General features: G+C 41.0%; 1 protein-coding gene and 1 long non-coding RNA gene across 2 annotated transcripts; both read right to left on the reverse strand.

Annotated features, from left to right (window-relative positions):
• HHLA2 (HERV-H LTR-associating 2) lies at window positions 1-12,469 on the reverse strand. Its single transcript, XM_053454983.1, has 7 exons — window positions 12,219-12,469; window positions 6,799-6,910; window positions 6,317-6,408; window positions 4,319-4,646; window positions 3,008-3,250; window positions 1,731-2,042; window positions 1-343 (listed from the first exon to the last, which is right to left on the reverse strand). Exons 3-7 carry the CDS (start codon window positions 6,368-6,370, stop codon window positions 186-188), a joined length of 1,095 nt encoding a protein of 364 aa, XP_053310958.1. The 5' UTR covers window positions 6,371-6,408; window positions 6,799-6,910; window positions 12,219-12,469; the 3' UTR covers window positions 1-185.
• On the reverse strand, window positions 5,301-6,309 carry LOC128472987 (uncharacterized). The gene is made up of 2 exons (XR_008346233.1): window positions 5,676-6,309; window positions 5,301-5,536 (listed from the first exon to the last, which is right to left on the reverse strand). It is a non-coding gene; the product is annotated as an uncharacterized LOC128472987 (long non-coding RNA).
• Window positions 12,470-19,576: the final 7,107 nt, after the last annotated feature.

Below are 19,576 nucleotides of genomic sequence, written 5' to 3' on the forward strand. Positions count from 1 at the left end.
TTTTTCTGAATTGATATTCAAACTTTGGGGGGGTCATCATTTTATAATCTAGCAAATACAGTAGTTGTTAGGTATGCAGGTTTTGCCACCAGGAGGCACACCTGAGCAAAATTAATATTTTTTTTCTCCATTGTTTTTATACTTAGGACTAGGACATGTCACAAGGTTTGTGCTGTAACAAACTCTTATAAAAGGAGATCATTTGTCCTCTGCGTGTCTTCAGCATGGTCCTCTGCAGCAGACATGTACCTTCTATTTTGTGAACGGCGAATAAAAAATATTGTCAATATAATGATGATAATGATGATCCCTGATATTACGAAAACAATGATTGTGAGATAACCTAAAAGTACAAATAACATAAATATATTAAAAAAGATTAGTATCACATACACAACCGACAGGACACTGTTCCATAAGTATTGACATGAAGACCTTTTTCTAGCAAAATAAGACTAATAAATCGACATGGTGTTTATGTACAGTATCTGGATTTTTTTTAATTGTGACAGGCATCTGGCAGTGTGACACTCCATGTATAATGAAAGGCTAAAGAGAATATCTTTCGGATATGTGTGCACAATGGATAGGAAAAAGCCACCAGCTTAATTGGCCTCTTGGGCTAGTGTTTCCAGCACCCCTGTGTTTTTATATATAAATATATATGGGAATTAAAAAGCATGGGATAGGCATATGGTTGTCCCGAATCTAAGACAATGACTGATTAAAATCCTAGTCTTTAAAGCAGGAAAAATGAGCAGACTAGATCAGCCGTCAGATTCTGTTTCCATGAGTTAAAGAATACACCATTTTGAGTGTTCAGCCAGTTGACAATATCCAAGAACCAGCCACTCGTTTCTATTTTTCTCTGTGGCAGTTTCATCTGAGAGGTGAGCTATGTTGTCAGTGATTGCTCTATATTTGATTTTGTCAAGAAAGCTCTCCCTTCCATATTAGACTTGTCCGTTTGTTTTCGTACAAACGTTATTTTAAAGAAAACTGCGTTTGTATGAATCAACAATAACTCTGACAAAACTGACAAAAACAAACTGCAAAAGCCAATCAAAAGTTGATGAGGTAAAGTGGAAAGGGACACAAAGGGGGGTACATATCAATGACTGACAGGTAGAAGTAGCCACAAAATGAGGGATGATTGACTATTTTAAAATTATTTATATATATATATATATATATATATATATATATATATATATATATATATGCAGTTTGTGTTAACAACTTTGCATTTTTAAGAGAATCAATTTCTCCTCCAACCTGACCGAATAAGACTCCCACCTTAATCTGCATACTCTAGATAGCTATGACTGAACAAGTCATGTTTCCAGACATGTTGTGGTAAGAGTGTGAACTAAGGAAATATTACAATGCATTTTGGTGTATTAGATAGAGGCGCTGAAAAGAGGATGTGTCGTGTCGCATCAATTTGTCACCCAGCGCTCGGCTCTATTCACTGAACAGGCCGTTGTAAGGTGTTATCAGGATTAAGAAAATGCAGCATCATGGAAAATAAACCATGATATAGCTGGTAGGTCAAATTTTATTAAACTGTATTAAATATTTATTACATTTACCTGTACTATATTTGAAAAAAGCAAATCACAGAGTTAGTTTTCAACTCACAGTAAATGACATGATACTATATATTGTTGGCGTTATCATGTCAGTGATACTACACCCCCCCCAACAACAACAAAAAAAAACACACTTACTTCTCTCAGCTGAGTTTATCGAGATAGATGTCACATTGATATGCATTCCTTTTGCTTCAGTGATAACACAAACATAGTCTCCTTCATCTTCTTCGGTGAGATCATTTATTTTAAAATGATTTACATCAATCAGAGTTATTCTGGGCTTATATTTTTCACTAAATTTTAACTTGTCTGTGGCATTGTCCAGTGAGGCTATTTCAGTTTCCTGTGAGTTATTCCTCAGTGACCATGTCACTGACACACTAGTGTTTTTGGTCTGGCAGAGCTCGCATTCGAATTCCGCACTTTGTCCTTCGGTCAAATTGTGTTCTAAAAAAAAATAAAAAAAATGATGTTAACTGAATATATTTTGTAACCATACAAAACTGTTAGATGCATTAATCTGTACTATAACGCATTGGTGAATAAGAAATTGTAGCGCAAAGCTGAAGACTTTGTATATTTTAGTAAGTATACTTAAGTGCATGTTTAAAGAGTAATCTGGTACACGGTTTGAAAAGTGTTGTCACCATAGCAACCACCAGTTACAAGGAGCATTCCACTGATTGCTCAGGTGATAAGTCCACATTTCAAACATTGTACTTTTTAATCACCCCTTACACTTTTTTGTGTGCTGCTACCTAGGATAATACCACTACTCTTAAATCCATAAGCTTTTATTAACTTGAATGTGCCATCTTTTTTTTTGTATAATCCATGTGCAGTTATTTATCTAGAGGATGCTGAGCAGGTTTTAGGTGGTGGTTGGTAAAGTGGAGAGGAACTACTAAAAAAATATTTTATGTGTGGATGAGTGTGACCGAACGATATGTTTTTATACGTATGCAACATGCATCTATGTGAATCCAGGCGGTGGCTGCACACTACAGGCCCCCATCTACCTCTGAAGCTGCAATATGGGTTAAGGATGGGACCATATGAGCCGGTGGCTAGTCAGGGCTTGGATTTGACTGTGAGAGATTGGGCTCCTTAGTGTGCTGCCAATCAATGGACTATTTGGGGAGATCTCCCTTGTATAAGTCCCATTTTCATTAGGTGGATTTGTATCTAGCTGACATAGCTTCCTTAGTGCAGCTTCCAGCCAAGGCAGAGCACTGGATATGGAAAAGGCACAGAGGACATTTGATGCAAGGAAGAGACACTCTTTTACGTAGCTCCTTGGGGCAGCTGCGGAAGTTGCTCTGGATCAGAACTATTTAACCTGACATCTATATAAGACAAAATAACCATTCCATGTTTTTAAGATAACACAGATCTAGTCATAATGTACTTACCAGTCATTTGCCAGTAACCCGTCCAGTTAGTGTTTAGTGATGTATGCTCGATTACACACTGTATTATGTCAGTATGATTTGTTATGTTTAAACTGCTTCTTGAAGCCATACTTTCTTTGTGAAGATTGCCATTCTGATACCATCTTATGTTCGTTGCATTGGCTGGAAAACTGTTATTGACATAGCAGCTCAGATGAATTTCTTTGTTCTTCGCTTCGTAGTGGATTGATTGTTCTTTAAATACTGCACAATTAATATTTCTTATTATTAAGTATTTCTTTGACTGAGAAAACACAATTTGCAATAACACGCTTTGCAATAAAAGGTAATCTTGACATTTAGATTCAACCATGTGTGTACATCAACTATTCTTACTCCTATACTTTATCTGGAGAGGTGAATCAAGCTACACTATCTGGAAGTATGATGGCCAAATGTAGGTTTGATGAATGCCAGGAGAATGCTACCTACTGGAATGCACCGTGCCTACTGTAAAGTTTGGCGGAGAAGGATAATGGTCAGTGGTTGTTTTTCAGGGTTCAGCATAGGCCCATTTGTACGTTGCAGAATTAACATTACCTTCACTGAGACTAAGACATTATAGACAATTGTTTTCTTCCAACGTTGTGGCACCAGTGTGGGAAGGTCCTTTCCTGTTAACACAGGAAAGGCACCGAGCAAGTTCCATAAAAACACTGTTTGATGAGTACCCTGACCTTAAACCCACTAAACACATTTGGGAAGAATTGGAACTTGATTGTGAGGAGTTCTCATACTACATAAGTGCCTGACCTCACTAATGCTGTTTTGGCAGAATGGGCACAAATTCCCACAGACATATTCCAAGATCTTGTGGAAAGCCTTCCCAGAAGAATGGGGGCTGTTATAGCCAAAAGGGAGAAGGACTAACTCCATATTAATGAAGATGGTTTTGGAATGGGATATCCAACAATCTCATATAGGTGTGATGGTCAAACTCCTGCATACTTGATCATATAGTGTATTCCCTATGTTCCCAGTGTGCAGATTTATCGTAATGTTACACTACTATAATGTAAGACTTTATAAACTAGCAAATGTATATGTTAAGTTCCCTGTTTGTTTACCTTGAAATCCAAACTGTGTTTGAGATTAGCTGTATATTTTAGACTATGGCTTTTAAAAAAAAAAATCTAGAGTGATCGCTGATAACTAAGCACCAACGAGGACCTTAAGGGAATTTCCAATGCTCTTTTATTTTTTCTATAAAGACGTGACTTACAAATACTCAAATAATCACTATATTTTAACATTGAAAGGGATTCATTTTACCTGCCACATGCAGTTTCACTGTAGATTCTTCTTGTTCTCGTCCTTCCTTTGTGCCAACATAACAACTATACTTTTCTTCATCGCTTCGTTGCACATTTATAATTTTTAAGGAGGCATTTCCTCTGCTCAATTCGCTAAGGAATAGGGAGGTTCTTCCTTTGTATCCAACATCCTGCTTCTCCAATTGGTCAGCCCCATTAAAATATCTATGCACATTCTTGGATCCAACATACCAATGAATAACCACATTGTCTCCTGGTGTAAATGAGCATGGTAAGGTAACTTCTTCTGACAATTCACCCCAAATGCTAGGCTGTCCCGTACAAATCTTGAAAAGCAAAAGTCTTATTTGTATGACACATGTTATTTTAATGAAAAATATATTAGAGAAGAAACAACATTAATACAAAATGCACACAGCTTCAGATTTCCAACTAAACACTAAAGTATGAGGTCTGAATGTTACAAAGTGACAGGTGTATTTAGTTAATGCTCTTTTGTTTGACAGAAATGAGCTTCGCAGTTTGCTTTGCCTCAGCATGAATATAACACACTAAATCAAATGATTTTAAAAAAAGCAAATTATATTAGATGAAGATTAGATCTAGAGTCTGACGGGTAAATAGATAGCGATGGTTAACAGCTACAGAATCAGTAGTATTACATACAGTAGCTCCCTACTTTCCTACAATCAAGGATCCTGTACTTTTGTTTAGTTAGGAGCGGGGCATTAGGAAGCCAAAAACAATTTGAAGGAAGTCAGCAGCCGGGAAACCTCTTGAGCTCTTCGAAAAGAAGGAAATCAAGGAAGGAAAGAGGACATACGTATTTAGATCCCAGAGAGTAACTGTTTCTCCTAAACATTGACCCTTGAGAAGTATTAATATATTAATTGTGGAAATGCCCACAAACCAGTGATAGGCGTTCATGTGCAAATAATATACTGTAAATGAAGGTAAACTGTAACTGATCTTTGTAAATGTTTTTCATTTTTTTATTCTTTTATCCATGACATGGTCTTACAGGACCTTTGACATGCATTACCTGATATGCCATGGCCATTTTGCACTGGTCAGACCAAATCTCTGATAGCATGGCCACCCACTGACAGCTGGTGCCAAAATTGTGGCCCCGGGCTGCCAGTTTGAATTTAAACAAGCTAAAAAGTACAATAGTTCTAGTTACCTATTGAATGTTATGAAGGTTGTAAATGTATACCTTTATATATGCATATAGTGTGGCTGACAAATTTTTGTATTCTACCAATGACGTGCATTTTGTTACATTTCGATTTCAAAAGATTAATTCCAATTTTCCACTCTATTTTTGTGTCAGCACGTACAAACTAATAAATTACAATCATATTATAAGTATTAATGGAAATGCCAGATATGAATAACCTGACACCACATCTGGTAAACATATATTATTGAAACAATAGGGTATTAATCCTTCAGGACTTAAGCAGGTATAACTCTTCATAACAAACTGGCTTTTTAAAACATAGTGAACATCTTAAGTATTCTGCCATCATCATCATGTAGCTTCATGAGTCACCATATGTCCATATGGTCCTTGATATGGTCGAATTTTCTAACACCATAGATCATCACTGGTTACACGTTACAAAATGTAATTTAAATGCCCTGCATAAACCACTACAAAATAATTACAGTATATGCAGTTCATATCCCCAACATTTCAGATGTCCAATGGATCTCTTCGTTGAGGCAAGGTGGGGGTAGACCTTGAGTTGGGGCCGGGGCAAAGCAATTTATCTATGTTGCCCTTCACAATGTACTGAAACACTGGTTATGACATCATACCTCCGCACAGTGCTTAATTATGTAAAAAGGCGGTCTTAGGGGTGCAGCAATTAATGTCTATCAATTTCACAGTTTGTTAGGCCAGTCAGGGGATATAAGAGGATAACAGTGAAATCTGGAATGTCCCATGGAAAGTGGCATTCATTTGAGGTATGCTATATATAACACTTACCATAAACGGAAAAATCACCACATAGGGTAAGGATGGTAAAATAAATGTACGCATGTTCAGTTAATCTTTTTTTCATAATGTTGTTTCATTACCTAGAAAAAGCAAATGAATTTGAATATATTACAGCAGGATGTCCAGAATTACTTTCAATTTTTTTTGTAAATAAGGACCATTTATTAAATTGATTCCTAATATATTTTGTGAAAATTCAGTCACTTTTAAAAATAAGGTAGTTAAGATAATTTAATGTTGGTCAAAGGTTCTGGAAACAAAATCAATTGCTCAAACGGCAACAACAATCCTTACTTCTTGTAACTGGAAGCTGGTCAGTAGAGGAAAACACGTTTACTTTTGCAAGCAAGAGCATATGTTTAGCTGAATACATTGTTGCCTACTTTATGTATGCGGATGCTACAGATGGAAATTCCTCAGTAAATCTCCTAGCGGAGGCCCCCAAATAAGAGCATGAGTATAATGACTACCAGGTTCTTCCAAGCCTGCACTCCACCTTCAGCCACTTGGTCTTCATCTGTCTGTTACTCCCCTCCTCAGTGGCCACCTCTCATCAAAAGCCAACAGAGGAAGTGGTAATGGCTGTTGGAACCAGGGGTTGTCCACATTGCCAGAAAATGAGATGACATGTAACAGTAATAGATTGACAATCTACAATTGCAGTAGATTACACAACACTTGATTACAACAGCACTACACAAATCTCATCACACTGTAACCATGCCCCCATTTTCCTGGCATTTGCGGCTGCTTGTAGCAGCCATTTAGTGTCAGGAAAGCGATTCTGTTGAGTTTTCATAAAGGATTTCTTTAGATCCCAAGGAACTGCTTGTGATCAGCATTGAAGCTGTCTGGCAATGGGGACACAATGTGTTTACTTTTGCAAGCAAAAGCACATGTTTGGCTGAATACACCTCCTGGAACCATGTGAGCAGGGGCAGGAAGAGAGACATATACTAAGGGGGATTCTGCAGAATCCCTACATGCATTTACAAGGGGAAGAAAAACAAAAAATATAGGTGATACTCAGCTACCGTATACATGAAAATACATATGATGGATGGAGTGTCCCTTTAAAAATTATACATAAGCCTCCCCTGTTTGATACAGTACATATTCAGGTGAGAATGTATGCGTATGATTTCTCATGATTCTCTCAAGTGGCTATACTTCTTTGTTACTATTATTTTTATTTTAGCACAAACAATATATGCAGCACTTACAAAATTATAATTGACAGACCAATACATTAGGTAAAGAGGTCCTGGCTAGCAAATTTACAATCTAGAATATGTGTATGTATGCATGTATATGCATAATGTCTTTTTGTGCCTAGGGAGTTTATTCACTAAACAGTGAGTTGAGCGGAGAGTTGTAATTTCATTTTACATTATGAAGGTCCAATAGCTCTATATAAAACATATTAGAGGTATTTATAGGACGTCACCTGACTGATTGCATTATGCCAGGGAGGGCCCTAATTATAACATATAGCAAATTTATAGGTTGAAATTCCAATTCAATCCTGTTGGCGTCCTCTTTAATGTGTATACTGCTAGGCATATCAGTATGTACTGGCACAATTATAGAAGTTGTATTTCTGGTTTAGTGACTAGAAACATGTAAATGTAAATATTTCTTTTATTTACTGTGTTGTCTTAAGAATACTTGTTTATGTTTGCACTTTCAGACAGCTTTGTAGGAACAAAAACTGATGGAAAAGTCCCAGAGTAAAGGGATAACTCCAGGACTGACCTCCTTCCAGTGATGATTCTGCGGAAGGCAGAGAGTGACTGATACTGTCTGAGTGCTAAAACTGTAGTTTTTGCTTCTTTAAGATGCATATTTTCCATTTTTTCACTCCCTCCTTTCTCACCCTTATCTCTTTCCTCTCTGTTCTCTGGGTTCTCCCTCACTTATCTATATCCTCTCTACTTTCTTACTGATAACTCTCCCCTCCTTTCTTTTTTTCTATCCTCCCTATCTCTCGTCTCTCTCTTCACCCGCCTTTCACTCTTCCTTCCTCCTCTCTATTTTTTTCCTCATGTGCCCTGTCTCTTTTCTCTCCTTTTTCTCTCATCTCTATCTTCTTAGAAACATAAGGAAGGTCCCGAGGTCACACGTGATTGAAATTCCCCTTGAATTCAGTACATAATTTCCTTGTGGGTTCTATGCTAAAGTAGTTTTTGTTGTGAATTGTTTTTAAACCAGTCTCAGGGTGAATGGTTAAGGGTCACGCAATCCGAAGCTGACACTTTTATATACTGTGTCTCTTGGGAATTCAAAAATTTGCGCTAAAGAAATACTTGTGAAGGTTACAAAGGTTATAAATCCTTGTTATGCAGTTAAGTAACAAGTAACTTGTTTAGCAAGTTTAGTAGCATGAATGTCAATTAAACTTAATCATTAGTTTCATTTTCATTACAGGAAAATTAACATTTAATGTATTTAAATGTAAGGGAGGTTCAGCCAAATAGATTTTGTGTTGACTGTTCTCACGTGATGTACTTACCTCCAGTCAGCTCTAGTTGCCCCAGCGTGGCGGTTTAATGAGGCTCACTGTGTGCATGTGCAGAAAGGGCTCCCTGGCGGGAGACCTTACCTGCCACTATTTGGCAAATTTAAGCGGCCAATCAGTTGCACAAATACGGGGCCATGGAGGGGATATCGTGAAAAAAATCAGAAGTATGACTTCAAAAGAAGAATCCCAGCTCACTCCTAGGTACCCTGTCTTCCACTATTGGCCTTGTCAGATGGACACACTGGCACATGAGAGTCCCACAACTAACTTTCTTTAAACAGTTTTTTAGTTCTGTTTTTTTGCTTCTTTTTTTTTTGAGTGCGTGTAATTTGTTAAGGAAGAGTTTTGTAACCAATTACTTGTGTAGTAAGTCACTGAACTTCTCATAGTAAGAGCTTGCATCTTTCCAAGTGACTTGCTTTCTGTTAGTGGCCAGTTTGTGCACCACAAAAGTTAGTGCAGCACAAAAGTTGTTTGAATTGTGTCAGGACTCACATTCCTACCATACATGATGAGCAAGCTTGGAGATCTCACTCAAATTCAAGCAGCCAATCAGCTGTACAAATACGAGGCCATGAAGGGGATATTGTTATCCTAAAGGTAAGCAATGTATCTATTTTAACAGTGTGACTAATGCATATTAAAGTCATTACACAGTACTTTAATATTTGTTCTTCATTTGTGAGGCTGCATAGCAGTGACTCTAATTATCTAGAGTTTTGTGAGACAAAGTAAGGGGAAGATAGAGAGTAATTGTAGGGGCGCGGGCAGCCGTGAACCCGCGGCCGCGGTCATTCATTAGAAGCGCAGCCGCGGCTTGCGGTCACTTGATGGGAGACAGCAGCCGGGAGCCGCCCGTGGTCATTCAGCAAGTGGCAAAGGGGGGGCTTGTGGGGTGGAGCCAGGGGGCAGCAAAATTATGTTTTGCCTAGGGTGGCAAAAATCCTTGCACCAGCCCTGGCAGCAGGTAATGCTAGTAGAATGCTTGGTTGTATCAGGAGAGGGATTAGCAGTAGAAAGAGGGAAGTGCTCATGCTATTTCTCACGCTTTTTTTTTTTTTTTTTTTTTAAAGTGTTGGTGATTTTTTTTAACAATTAAAAAATCACTAAAACAAAAAACAATAAAATTAGCTAAGTAATGTCATTGTGACATCACTGGCATAAAAAACATGTTCAAAACAAAGAAACAGAGTGCTGCGCAAAATTTACAAACGACACCACAATATGTGCAGAAATTAAATAATACGTAAATTCATTTAAGTGGATTCTTCAATAGGTTCCTCTGTTGGGAAGCCCATAGAGCCCCTTCTGGGGAATGGAGTTTCTTCTTTGTACCGGTGTACCAGAAAATACCGGAGGAGAAAGTTAAAAAAAGTGGTAGCTTTAATATAAAAAATAAAAAAATAGTATCTTACATATAAGAATACTTTAACGCTCCCGTGGAAAGGACCGGAATAATGCTGTGTTGTAGCAGGAACAGCTTGGTTCTCTCAGGATTCCTCTGTGTCCACTTCCTCAATGGGCTTTTCACCACCAGTCCTTCCCACGGGAGCGTTAAAGTATTCTTATATGTAAGATACTATTTTTTTTATTTTTTATATTAATAAAAAAGAAAAAAAAACATTACATTCCACTGCCCTAGCACAGCATCTAAATGCTATAACCCCCTGCCCCTGTATACAACCCCCAAACCCATTGTGGGGTATTTCTGTAATCGGGAAATGCAGCTAAACTATAGTGGTCGTAACACATACCCTGTGCACAAAAATTTAAGCGACACAGAAGTCATTGGTGGCCAAATGGGTGCATGAAAAATGTCTACATGCCCCCGATGAGATACAGGTTATCTGCTTTACAGAAATATATACTTTTATGGGGGTATTTAGAATTAGGGGTGTGCTAAACAGGCCCAAATGAGACATAGGGCCACCAAAACAAAATGTGAAATCTATAATGCACATGGCCCAGCTTATATGGCCCTGTAATATCCAGAAAACCACAAAAAAACTATGCATGTGTGGTATTGCCAGGAGATGTAGCTGAGCACTTTAGGCTGGATTTCTCTGCCACAAAACATACCCTCTGCAAAAAAATCCTACTAAAAAGAAATGTTGGTGAAAAAAGCTCAGGAATAAAATTCTGCGGACACCTTTGACAGTGATTGGTGGCAAATAGCTGGATGAAGAATGCCCAAATACCCCTGATACCATAGTCGGGGTTGTCTGCTTTACAGAAATATATTCTTTTGTGGGTATTTTTGGTTTATTTGTTTAAAATTAGAGTTGCAATCCCATCATACCTAATGTAAAAAATCTACAACTAATGTACACCTTATAGGATGTTCCCTTTAAGTGCTGGAAAGTATGGAAATTCTATATAAATTAGGCATTTCTGAAATCAAGACACTTGAATTAATACATTTGGAGGGGATTTTCTATCACTTTACCTAATTTTGTGAGGATTCAGAGGGGAAAATATATATAAAAAAATTAAGTTTAAAAAAAATAAATTAAAAAGAAAAAATCACTAGTTTTTACTAAATTTCTCATCCTAAATTTTCAACAGTATATCGACAAAAGGGGCGCATGGACATGTGGAGAAAAATAACAATACAATAGTGTAATAAGTTCAAAAAATATATCTGTGTGGTGAATAAATATTGCACTCACAAGAGTAACTTGTACAAGAGGCTCATCAAATAACTGCTGTTTTTCGTAAATTCTGAAATGCAGATAAGAAAACCACCAATGGTGCAGTATTGTAGAAGATATATTTAATAAGAAAAAACTGGATAAACTCACAAGTAAGTTGGCACAACACAATTGTTATGCTAAAAGCGCAGTATGGAAACAAGCATCAAGCAAAATAAGATGTATCCGTATGGAAAAATCTCTCAACGCGTTTCACCAAACTTGTTGGCTTCTTCAGGAGCAAAATACAGATATTATACAAATATAAAAAATAAAATAAGGTAGAATAAAGCTGCAGTCAATTGATGAGCCGTTATTTGATGAGCCTCTTGTACAAGTTACTCTTGTGAGTGCAATATTTATTCACCACACAGATATATTTTTTGAACTTATTACACTATTGTATTGTTATTTTTCTCCACATGTCCATGCGCCCCTTAGATTCACTTAACCAGCTTTGAGGGAGTTAATACAAATATCTACAAGCCCAATTCTAAACGTTATTAACACCCTTGGATGTAACTGATTTACAGGAGGTTAATATTTGATATGTGAAATCACGTCTTGGTTTATTATAACACTATCCTGAAAGGTCACATAAAAAAAATATAATAATATTAAAATAGTTAAAAAAATCTAGTAATAACTCTGAATGACAGAAGAATACCCAAGGTCTTACCTTCACGCTCCACTGTATCCTTGATACTGGAAAGTTACTTTAGTTGTTCTTTCTCAACGATGGTAAAAATGTATAGGGTGTGGCGTATGTGTGTCTGCAGCCAAACAGCCAGCTACACATAGAAAATATTTATAGAAAAAAATAACAGCCACCTGACTGTGACAACCCGTCACTGTTTACTCAGGGCTACCCTGAGGACTTGCAGGGCTACTAACCTTGTGGTCCCTGCAAGCATCAGTGCTCATATCCCGGTCCGCCACATGAGGAAGAGTCATAAATAGCCCCATTGTAGGGCAGAGCCTTCGTGCTCCTGCTTAAAGATTACCTTGATTAAGCAAGCACCTTCACGTACAGTATGTTTTTGGCTTGTGAATTGTAAGTTTTTTTTTTTGTTTGGTGTATTTTTTTTTGGCATTTTTGCAATGTGTTTAACTGTAATTTCCAATTTCTCATTAATACAGCCTGAGAGAGCCTGTCTGGAATTTATACACTTAACCAAATTACATTACATTATATTTATTTATAAAGCGCCGGCCGACTCCGCAGCGCTATGTGTGTGAAGGTTACGAGTTTAATATTTTGCTTAGTAATATTTGATTGATTTGTCAATCCGGACACTCATATTTTTGTTCAAGAGGGTCACATCCATGCTTTACTTATTGCCCTATATTATGTATTTTTGATACTATTAGGGTAAAGGTTTTGAGTAATGATTTTCTTAGTTTTTTTCTTCTTTTTTACTTATAGTGGAAGGGCTAAAAGGCCCTATTTTTAAGAAAATTTATTTTCCAGTGCAGTAAAGATCAAGATTCTTTTGTGGATCTTATACATTTTTATTTTAATAATATGTAATTTTCTCCCTTATATTTTTTAAAATAATTATGTTTAGTTTTTTCCCATTATTTGGAAGGAGAGACAGTATTTTTCTGTGCTGCATTGCTATTTGTGATATTCGCAATCAGCCAGCAAGGAAGCAAAAGGAGACCCCGCAGGGTCTAGAAAGACCCTGCTTAGGCTCTCCTGACCTCAAGTGAACTTACGGTTAGGTAGTCACCCCTACCTGAAGGGAATGCCGTGAACTGTTACACACAACCAGTCAGCAGGGAGCCAATCATTCTGGTTTCTGCTGACAGGGGACAGTCCAGGTTGTAAAAAAACTTTTTGCCTTGCCTTCATGCCACAGGTTTTAAAAATGCATCAGTATGTCTTAAGGGGACTGAAAGGGTTAAAATATCATCATATACATGTGTAGGTTGGAATCAATTTTGATACTGCTAGCCATTACAATAAGAATCCTCTGTAATAATGTTATTCATTACAATGTAAACATTCATTTTGTTTTCTAATTGAAACTATTTATTGCAAATTATTTTGCAGCTATGTAGTCACATAACATTTGTTATTTCTTTGTGGCCTTCGTGACCAAGGCTGCTTTAGTGCTGTCATTTTCTTCTCTCTCATTTAGAGTACCTCTCATTTATGGTTTTAAATTAAAACTTCATTGAATGTAATGGCGCTCTATTAGAGCATTGTTACATTCGACCTGAGAGCTCAGGGCCACAAATTTTGGCCCTGTCAGGGAGGAGACTAGGCTGTCAGATTTGACAGTCAGATATCGGTTCACCGGCATGCACTTAACCCTGCTGATGCCAAAACCCCATGATGTAGGTGATACGTCCTTGAACCTTAAGGACCAGTATTTTGGCGATATATCCCCTGTGCCCTCTGTCCTTAATGGGTAATTAAGCTTAAGCAGCTAAAGTAAATCTTTGCCTTTCATTTATTTGGAGTCTTCCTTATTATCCCTGTTTATTTTTGTAAGCAAAAATTTCCTCAGTAAAAATCAACAAACGATAAGTAAAACAGGAAGAAATGTATTGTGAATAAAATATGCAGATTACATACTGCTGAAGAAGCCCACCTGTTAGACATTAAATCTATGTCTCCTACATTTTTATAGATAAATATAGAAGACCACTTATCCAAAAAATAATATTGTGAAAACTATCAAACATAGTACACACTATCAATGTTTTTTCCTTAATGCTCTGAGTTTTTGTAAAAGCCACTCTAAGGCTAGGTTTCCACTTGGGTTTTTGTCCGGCGTTTTTTTCTTGATGAAAAACGCCAGGAAAACTGCCAAGAAAACTGCCACTGCATTTACCTGCGTTTTGGCGTTTTTTCTGCAGTTTTTTCTGGCGTTTTAGCCTTTCTAGGGTAAATCAATATTTATTGAAATTTTCAAGTTTTCAAGGTTGCAGGGATACAGAAAGGAAAAATCGGGGAAGGGAAATTAGGGAACACAGGCACCAATACCGCATTCAAGAGGTTACAGCAGTCGGCATACAGTAGCACAATAACTCGGGAAATCAACAAGAATGCGAGGCACAGCCACAGCATTCCATACGAGCAGAGTCACGGCGTCCCAACCTACGCAGTAGGCAGGTAGCAGCAGTACATCAGCACAGCATAGAACGCGCGACGACAGAAAAACAAGTTTTAGGAGCACACTAGTGAAAACCGACAGGGAACGTGATGAGGCGACATCCCCACGAAACAAATAGGACAAGGTATACCAGCAGATCACATAGGAGAATACAGAACACGGCCAGGTGCAGGAACTCCCAAAAGGAGGGGGAAAGGGGGAGGAGTAAGGAGGAAGGAGGGGGGGTATGAGGAATGCGGAAGGAGGGAGGAGGGACGTGGAAGGATGGAGGAGGAAAGGGAGGGAAAAAAAAAAAAAAAAAAAAAAAAAAAAAAAGAAAGAAAAAAAAAAAAAAAAAAAAAAAAAAAAAAAAAAAAAAAAAATAAATAAATAAACGGGGGTGGGGGGGGTGGGAAGGCCCAGTACGAATGTGCGACGGTCACACAGGAGGCTCTTCAAATAAGGAGCTGACCGGAGAATCAGAAAGGAGCCGCATCCAATAGAACCAGGTGCGCAGGTGCTTAGCTGTCGCATCCGAGGCGGAACACATCAGCTCGTCAAGGGTCCGCGCCCTCTCAACGCGCTGAAACCACTCCCGTATCGTGGGGGGGGCAGGATCACCCCAGTGTAAGGGGATCAGGGCTTTCGCTGCAGTCACTAAGTGGCGAATCACAGAGGCTTTATACCAAGAAATCGGGTAAGGCATGTGATGGAGGAGCAAAAACTCTGGGGTAAAGGGGATATTATCGTCCGAAAGGGAGCTCAAATACGAGTGCACAGTCGTCCAGAAAGGGCGTATGTTAGGACAGTCCCACCAAAGGTGAAGGATAGAACAAGGGGAAAAGCCGCACCTCCAACACGCGTCAGACACAGCAGGATTATAGCGTGCAGTGGAAGCAGGAGAGCGGTACCACTGTGCAAGGAGCTTATAGGACATTTCCTGGTCCCTATTGCTGATGGAGCAACGGTGTGCAAGGACACACATCTTCTCCCACTGAGCCACCGAGAAGACCATACTCAGAGAAGACTCCCATTTGCCCATAAAAGAGGGAGGAGCGGGGTACAAGGCTGACAGAAGGAAGCCATAAAGAAGGGAGACGCCATGAGCAGGAAGGGAGGCGGCAACGCAGAGGCGCTCAAACGCGGTAAGGTCCCTAAGGACATGATGAGGCCGACTCAAGGACTGAAAAAAGTGACGAAGCTGCGAATAGCGGAATCGAGCCATTAGGGTCGGGGACCCCGGGGCCACTAGGTCCCCCAAAGGCGCAAGACCGCCTCGAGACAGGTAAGCACGAATACCAGCGCCCCTTACCGCTGTCGCAGAGGGGAAGAGGTCGACACCCATGCCTGGCGGGAAATCCGGATTATCTCGAACCGGTGTGAGCGGCGAAGGGACGGTAGACAGCGTGGTGCCTCGCAGCAGGGAGTGCCAGACACGAAGCGTCGCCTTGATAAATGGATGACCCGAAGCCTGCCTGCCCGCCGTAGAAACCGCCAACCAAGGTAGGGACCGGGCAGGAAAGCCCAAAAGAGCATCCTCCACGCCAATCCACTGCTTCTGAGACGGGCTATGCACCCACTCCAAAACCCGGAGGAGGTGGCAGGCTCTATAGTAAGTACGAGGGCAGGGGAGCGCAAGGCCCCCCCTTGACTTGGGGAGGATCAGCGTACGGAAGCCAATGCGAGGGGAGCGGCGCCCCCACACAAACCGAATAAAAGTGGAGCGGACAGTGGCAAAGAAGGAGAGAGGAACGTGGATCGGGAGAGTTTGAAACAAGTATAATAGCCGGGGCATAGCAGTCATTTTAATGGTATTAATACGTCCGAGCCAAGAGATCGCAAGCCCAGCCCAGCGGCGCAGATCAGAACGCAAAGACGCCAGCAGGGGAAGGAAGTTATGAGCATAGAGCTGAGTAAGATCAGCGGACAGCCAGACGCCCAGGTATCTCAACTTCGAGCTACACCATTTGAAAGGAAAAAGAGCACTCAGAGCATCGCAATCTTGTGAGGGCAAGGTGACATTAAGGATCTCCGATTTCGCCATGTTTATCTTAAAGTGGGAGAGCGCACCATACAGCCGGAGCTCTCGCAATATAGAAGGAAGAGAGATCCGAGGCTGGGAAACCGCAAAAAGGAGGTCGTCCGCATAGCCCAAGATCTTATGAGAAGTGCGGCCCACCTGCAGCCCCGTAATATCGGGGTTCAACCGTATTGCCTGCAGTAAGGGCTCCAGGGAGAGCACGAATAACATTGGCGATAAGGGACAGCCCTGGCGGGTCCCATTGCGGATAGGAAATGCGTCCGATAGAGAGCCGTTGATACGAAGGCGCGCGGAGGGGGAAGAGTAGAGCGAGCTGACCCAGGCGAGGAACCCCGGACCAAAACCCATACGGCGAAGAGTAGCCAGTAGAAACGACCAGTCCACTCTGTCAAAAGCTTTCTCCGCATCAGTCGAGAGAAAGACAGTAGGCGTAGAGGTTAATTTCGCATAGTGCAACAAATTAAGCGCACGAATCGTGCTATCCCGGGCCTCACGGCCCGGTACAAAACCAGTTTGGTCCGGGTGGACCAGAGTGGGCAGCAACGGCCTCAGGCGCGTAGCGAGGATCTTCGCAAAGAGCTTCAGATCAGAGTTGAGAAGCGAAATGGGGCGGTAGCTGCCACACTGCTCCGGGTCCTTATCATCTTTAGGGATGAGGGAGATGGAAGCTGTCAAAGTATGCGCATGAATCCGGCCCCCTTCGAGGATGGAGTTGAAGGCAGAAACAAAGAAAGGGCCTAGGGTGTCACGGAAGCGAGAGTAATACCGCAAGGGCAAGCCGTCGGGTCCCGGGCACTTCCCGGTTTTAGAGGATTTCACCGCCTGAACGAACTCAGGAAGCGAAATGGGGGCGTCCAGTGCTTCCGCAGCGGCTGCAGGGATGCCAGTACGGACCGTACGGTCCAAATAGGCAGACAACCCCGGACGGTCGGCGGATGGGGAGGAGTCGCCAGGCAAAGGCGGGAGATTGTAAAGGCCCGTATAGTAATCGAGGAAACTCCGCGAGATATCCGAGTGGAGGAGGTGCAGACCTCCATCAGCCGATCGGACTCTAGGGATATAGGTAAGGCGGCGGGAGCCACGGAGGGCACGAGCCAAAAACTTGCCAGGCTTGTCGCCATGCTCACGAAACAGTGCTTTGTTACGCAAGTAAGAGCAGTGGTGTTTAGCGTTAAGGATCGTGGCCAGCTGCCCACGAAGAAGCGTAAGTTGCTGTAAGGCGTCTCCAGACAGAGAGGCCTTATGGGCCTGTTCGAGCACCGCGATACGCTCGCATAAGGAGCTGATCTCCCTCCCCGCTGCCTTCTTCCGCTGGGAGCAGAGCCGAATAAAATGACCCCTAATCACACTCTTATGAGCTTCCCACACTGTAAGCGCCGGGACCTCGGGGGACAAATTTTCACTAAAGTAAAGGGATAAGGCTTGAGAAGTCTCGTCGCTCACCACCTCATCAGAAAGAATAGCGTCATTCAAACGCCAGGAGCGCTCCACGGGGCGAGTCAGAGGCGAGGACATGGATAGTATCACAGGGGCATGGTCAGACCACGTCGTCAATCCAATAGCAGCCCGGCGCAGAAGGACAGCATGCTGATAGGGAACAAAGAGGTAGTCAATACGTGAATAAGAGTTATGAGGGGTGGAGAAGAAAGTATAGTCCCTTTCAGAGGGGTGCAGAGCCCTCCAGCAATCAACAAGGCGGTAAGAGGAGAGCAGAGAAAGAATAGAACGGAGGACCCGGCGAGGGACGCGAGAATGGCCAGATGAGGTGTCCATAGAAGGGTGGAGGGCCACGTTAAAGTCACCCCCCAACACCAGAATCCCCTCAGCAAAGTCCTGCAGTCGAGTCATGATCCGCTTCAAAGACACATGCTGGCCTCGGTTAGGGAGGTAAAGGTTAGCAAAAGTATACGTCTGGGTCGCGACAGTCCCCTTAAGAAACAGATAACGCCCGTCTGGATCAGCGCAAACACCTAGCTCCTGAAAGGGTAAAGACTTAGAGAGAAGGATAGCAACTCCTTTCGACTTCGCGGCAGGGTTAGAGCTAAAGAAACCGGTGGGCGTTTTAGCCTTTCTGTGGAAATTGCTTTTTTTGACCTTAGGCAGTTTTTCCAGCCTTTAGGCTAGGTTTCCACTTGGGTTTTTGTCCGGCGTTTTTTTCTTGATGAAAAACGCCAGGAAAACTGCCAAGAAAACTGCCGCTGCATTTACCTGCGTTTTGGCGTTTTTTCTGCAGTTTTTTCTGGCGTTTTAGCCTTTCTGTGGAAATTGCTTTTTTTGACCTTAGGCAGTTTTTCCAGCCTTTACAAGTTAGAAGTTTCACCCAGCTAAAAGGGATTAGGATAAATGGCAAGTATCTGCCTTCTCCTGATGTCATTTACTTGGTAGACCCTTTTGTCTCTTTTCTGTGGTTTGTAAGGCATGCTTTATTTCGAATGTCTGCTCCTCTGGGAAGATTGGCCCCAAATGATGGTGCAAATTGTTTGCTGTTGCTTTTGGCACGCAGGATCCGGTCGCGTATGTTTGTTTGTAATGGCATGTTTGTTCCAAATGGTGTAAAATTCAATACGAACCAGTCCAGGACTTTGTTTTGTGTGAAACTGTTTGTTTTCAGCCTATTTCTCGTAGGACACACAGATACTGGGTCCATCCTCTGCATTGTAACTGTGGAAAAAACGCCATAAAAAACGCCAAGGCAATAAACCCACATGGCTTTTTCATGGCGTTTTTTCTCTCCCATAGACTTCTATTGGAGAAAAAAAGCCAAGATTTCTTGCAAAAAACGCCAGAGTGTCAACATGCTGCAGTTTTGAAAAACTGCCACAGAGCCCAAAAAAGCAGAAAAACGCCAAAGAGGACTAAAAAAACGCCAAACAGAAAAACGCCAGGTGGAAA

Source organism: Spea bombifrons, chromosome 2, assembly GCF_027358695.1.
Source record: "Spea bombifrons isolate aSpeBom1 chromosome 2, aSpeBom1.2.pri, whole genome shotgun sequence".
Taxonomy (NCBI): domain Eukaryota; kingdom Metazoa; phylum Chordata; class Amphibia; order Anura; family Pelobatidae; genus Spea; species Spea bombifrons.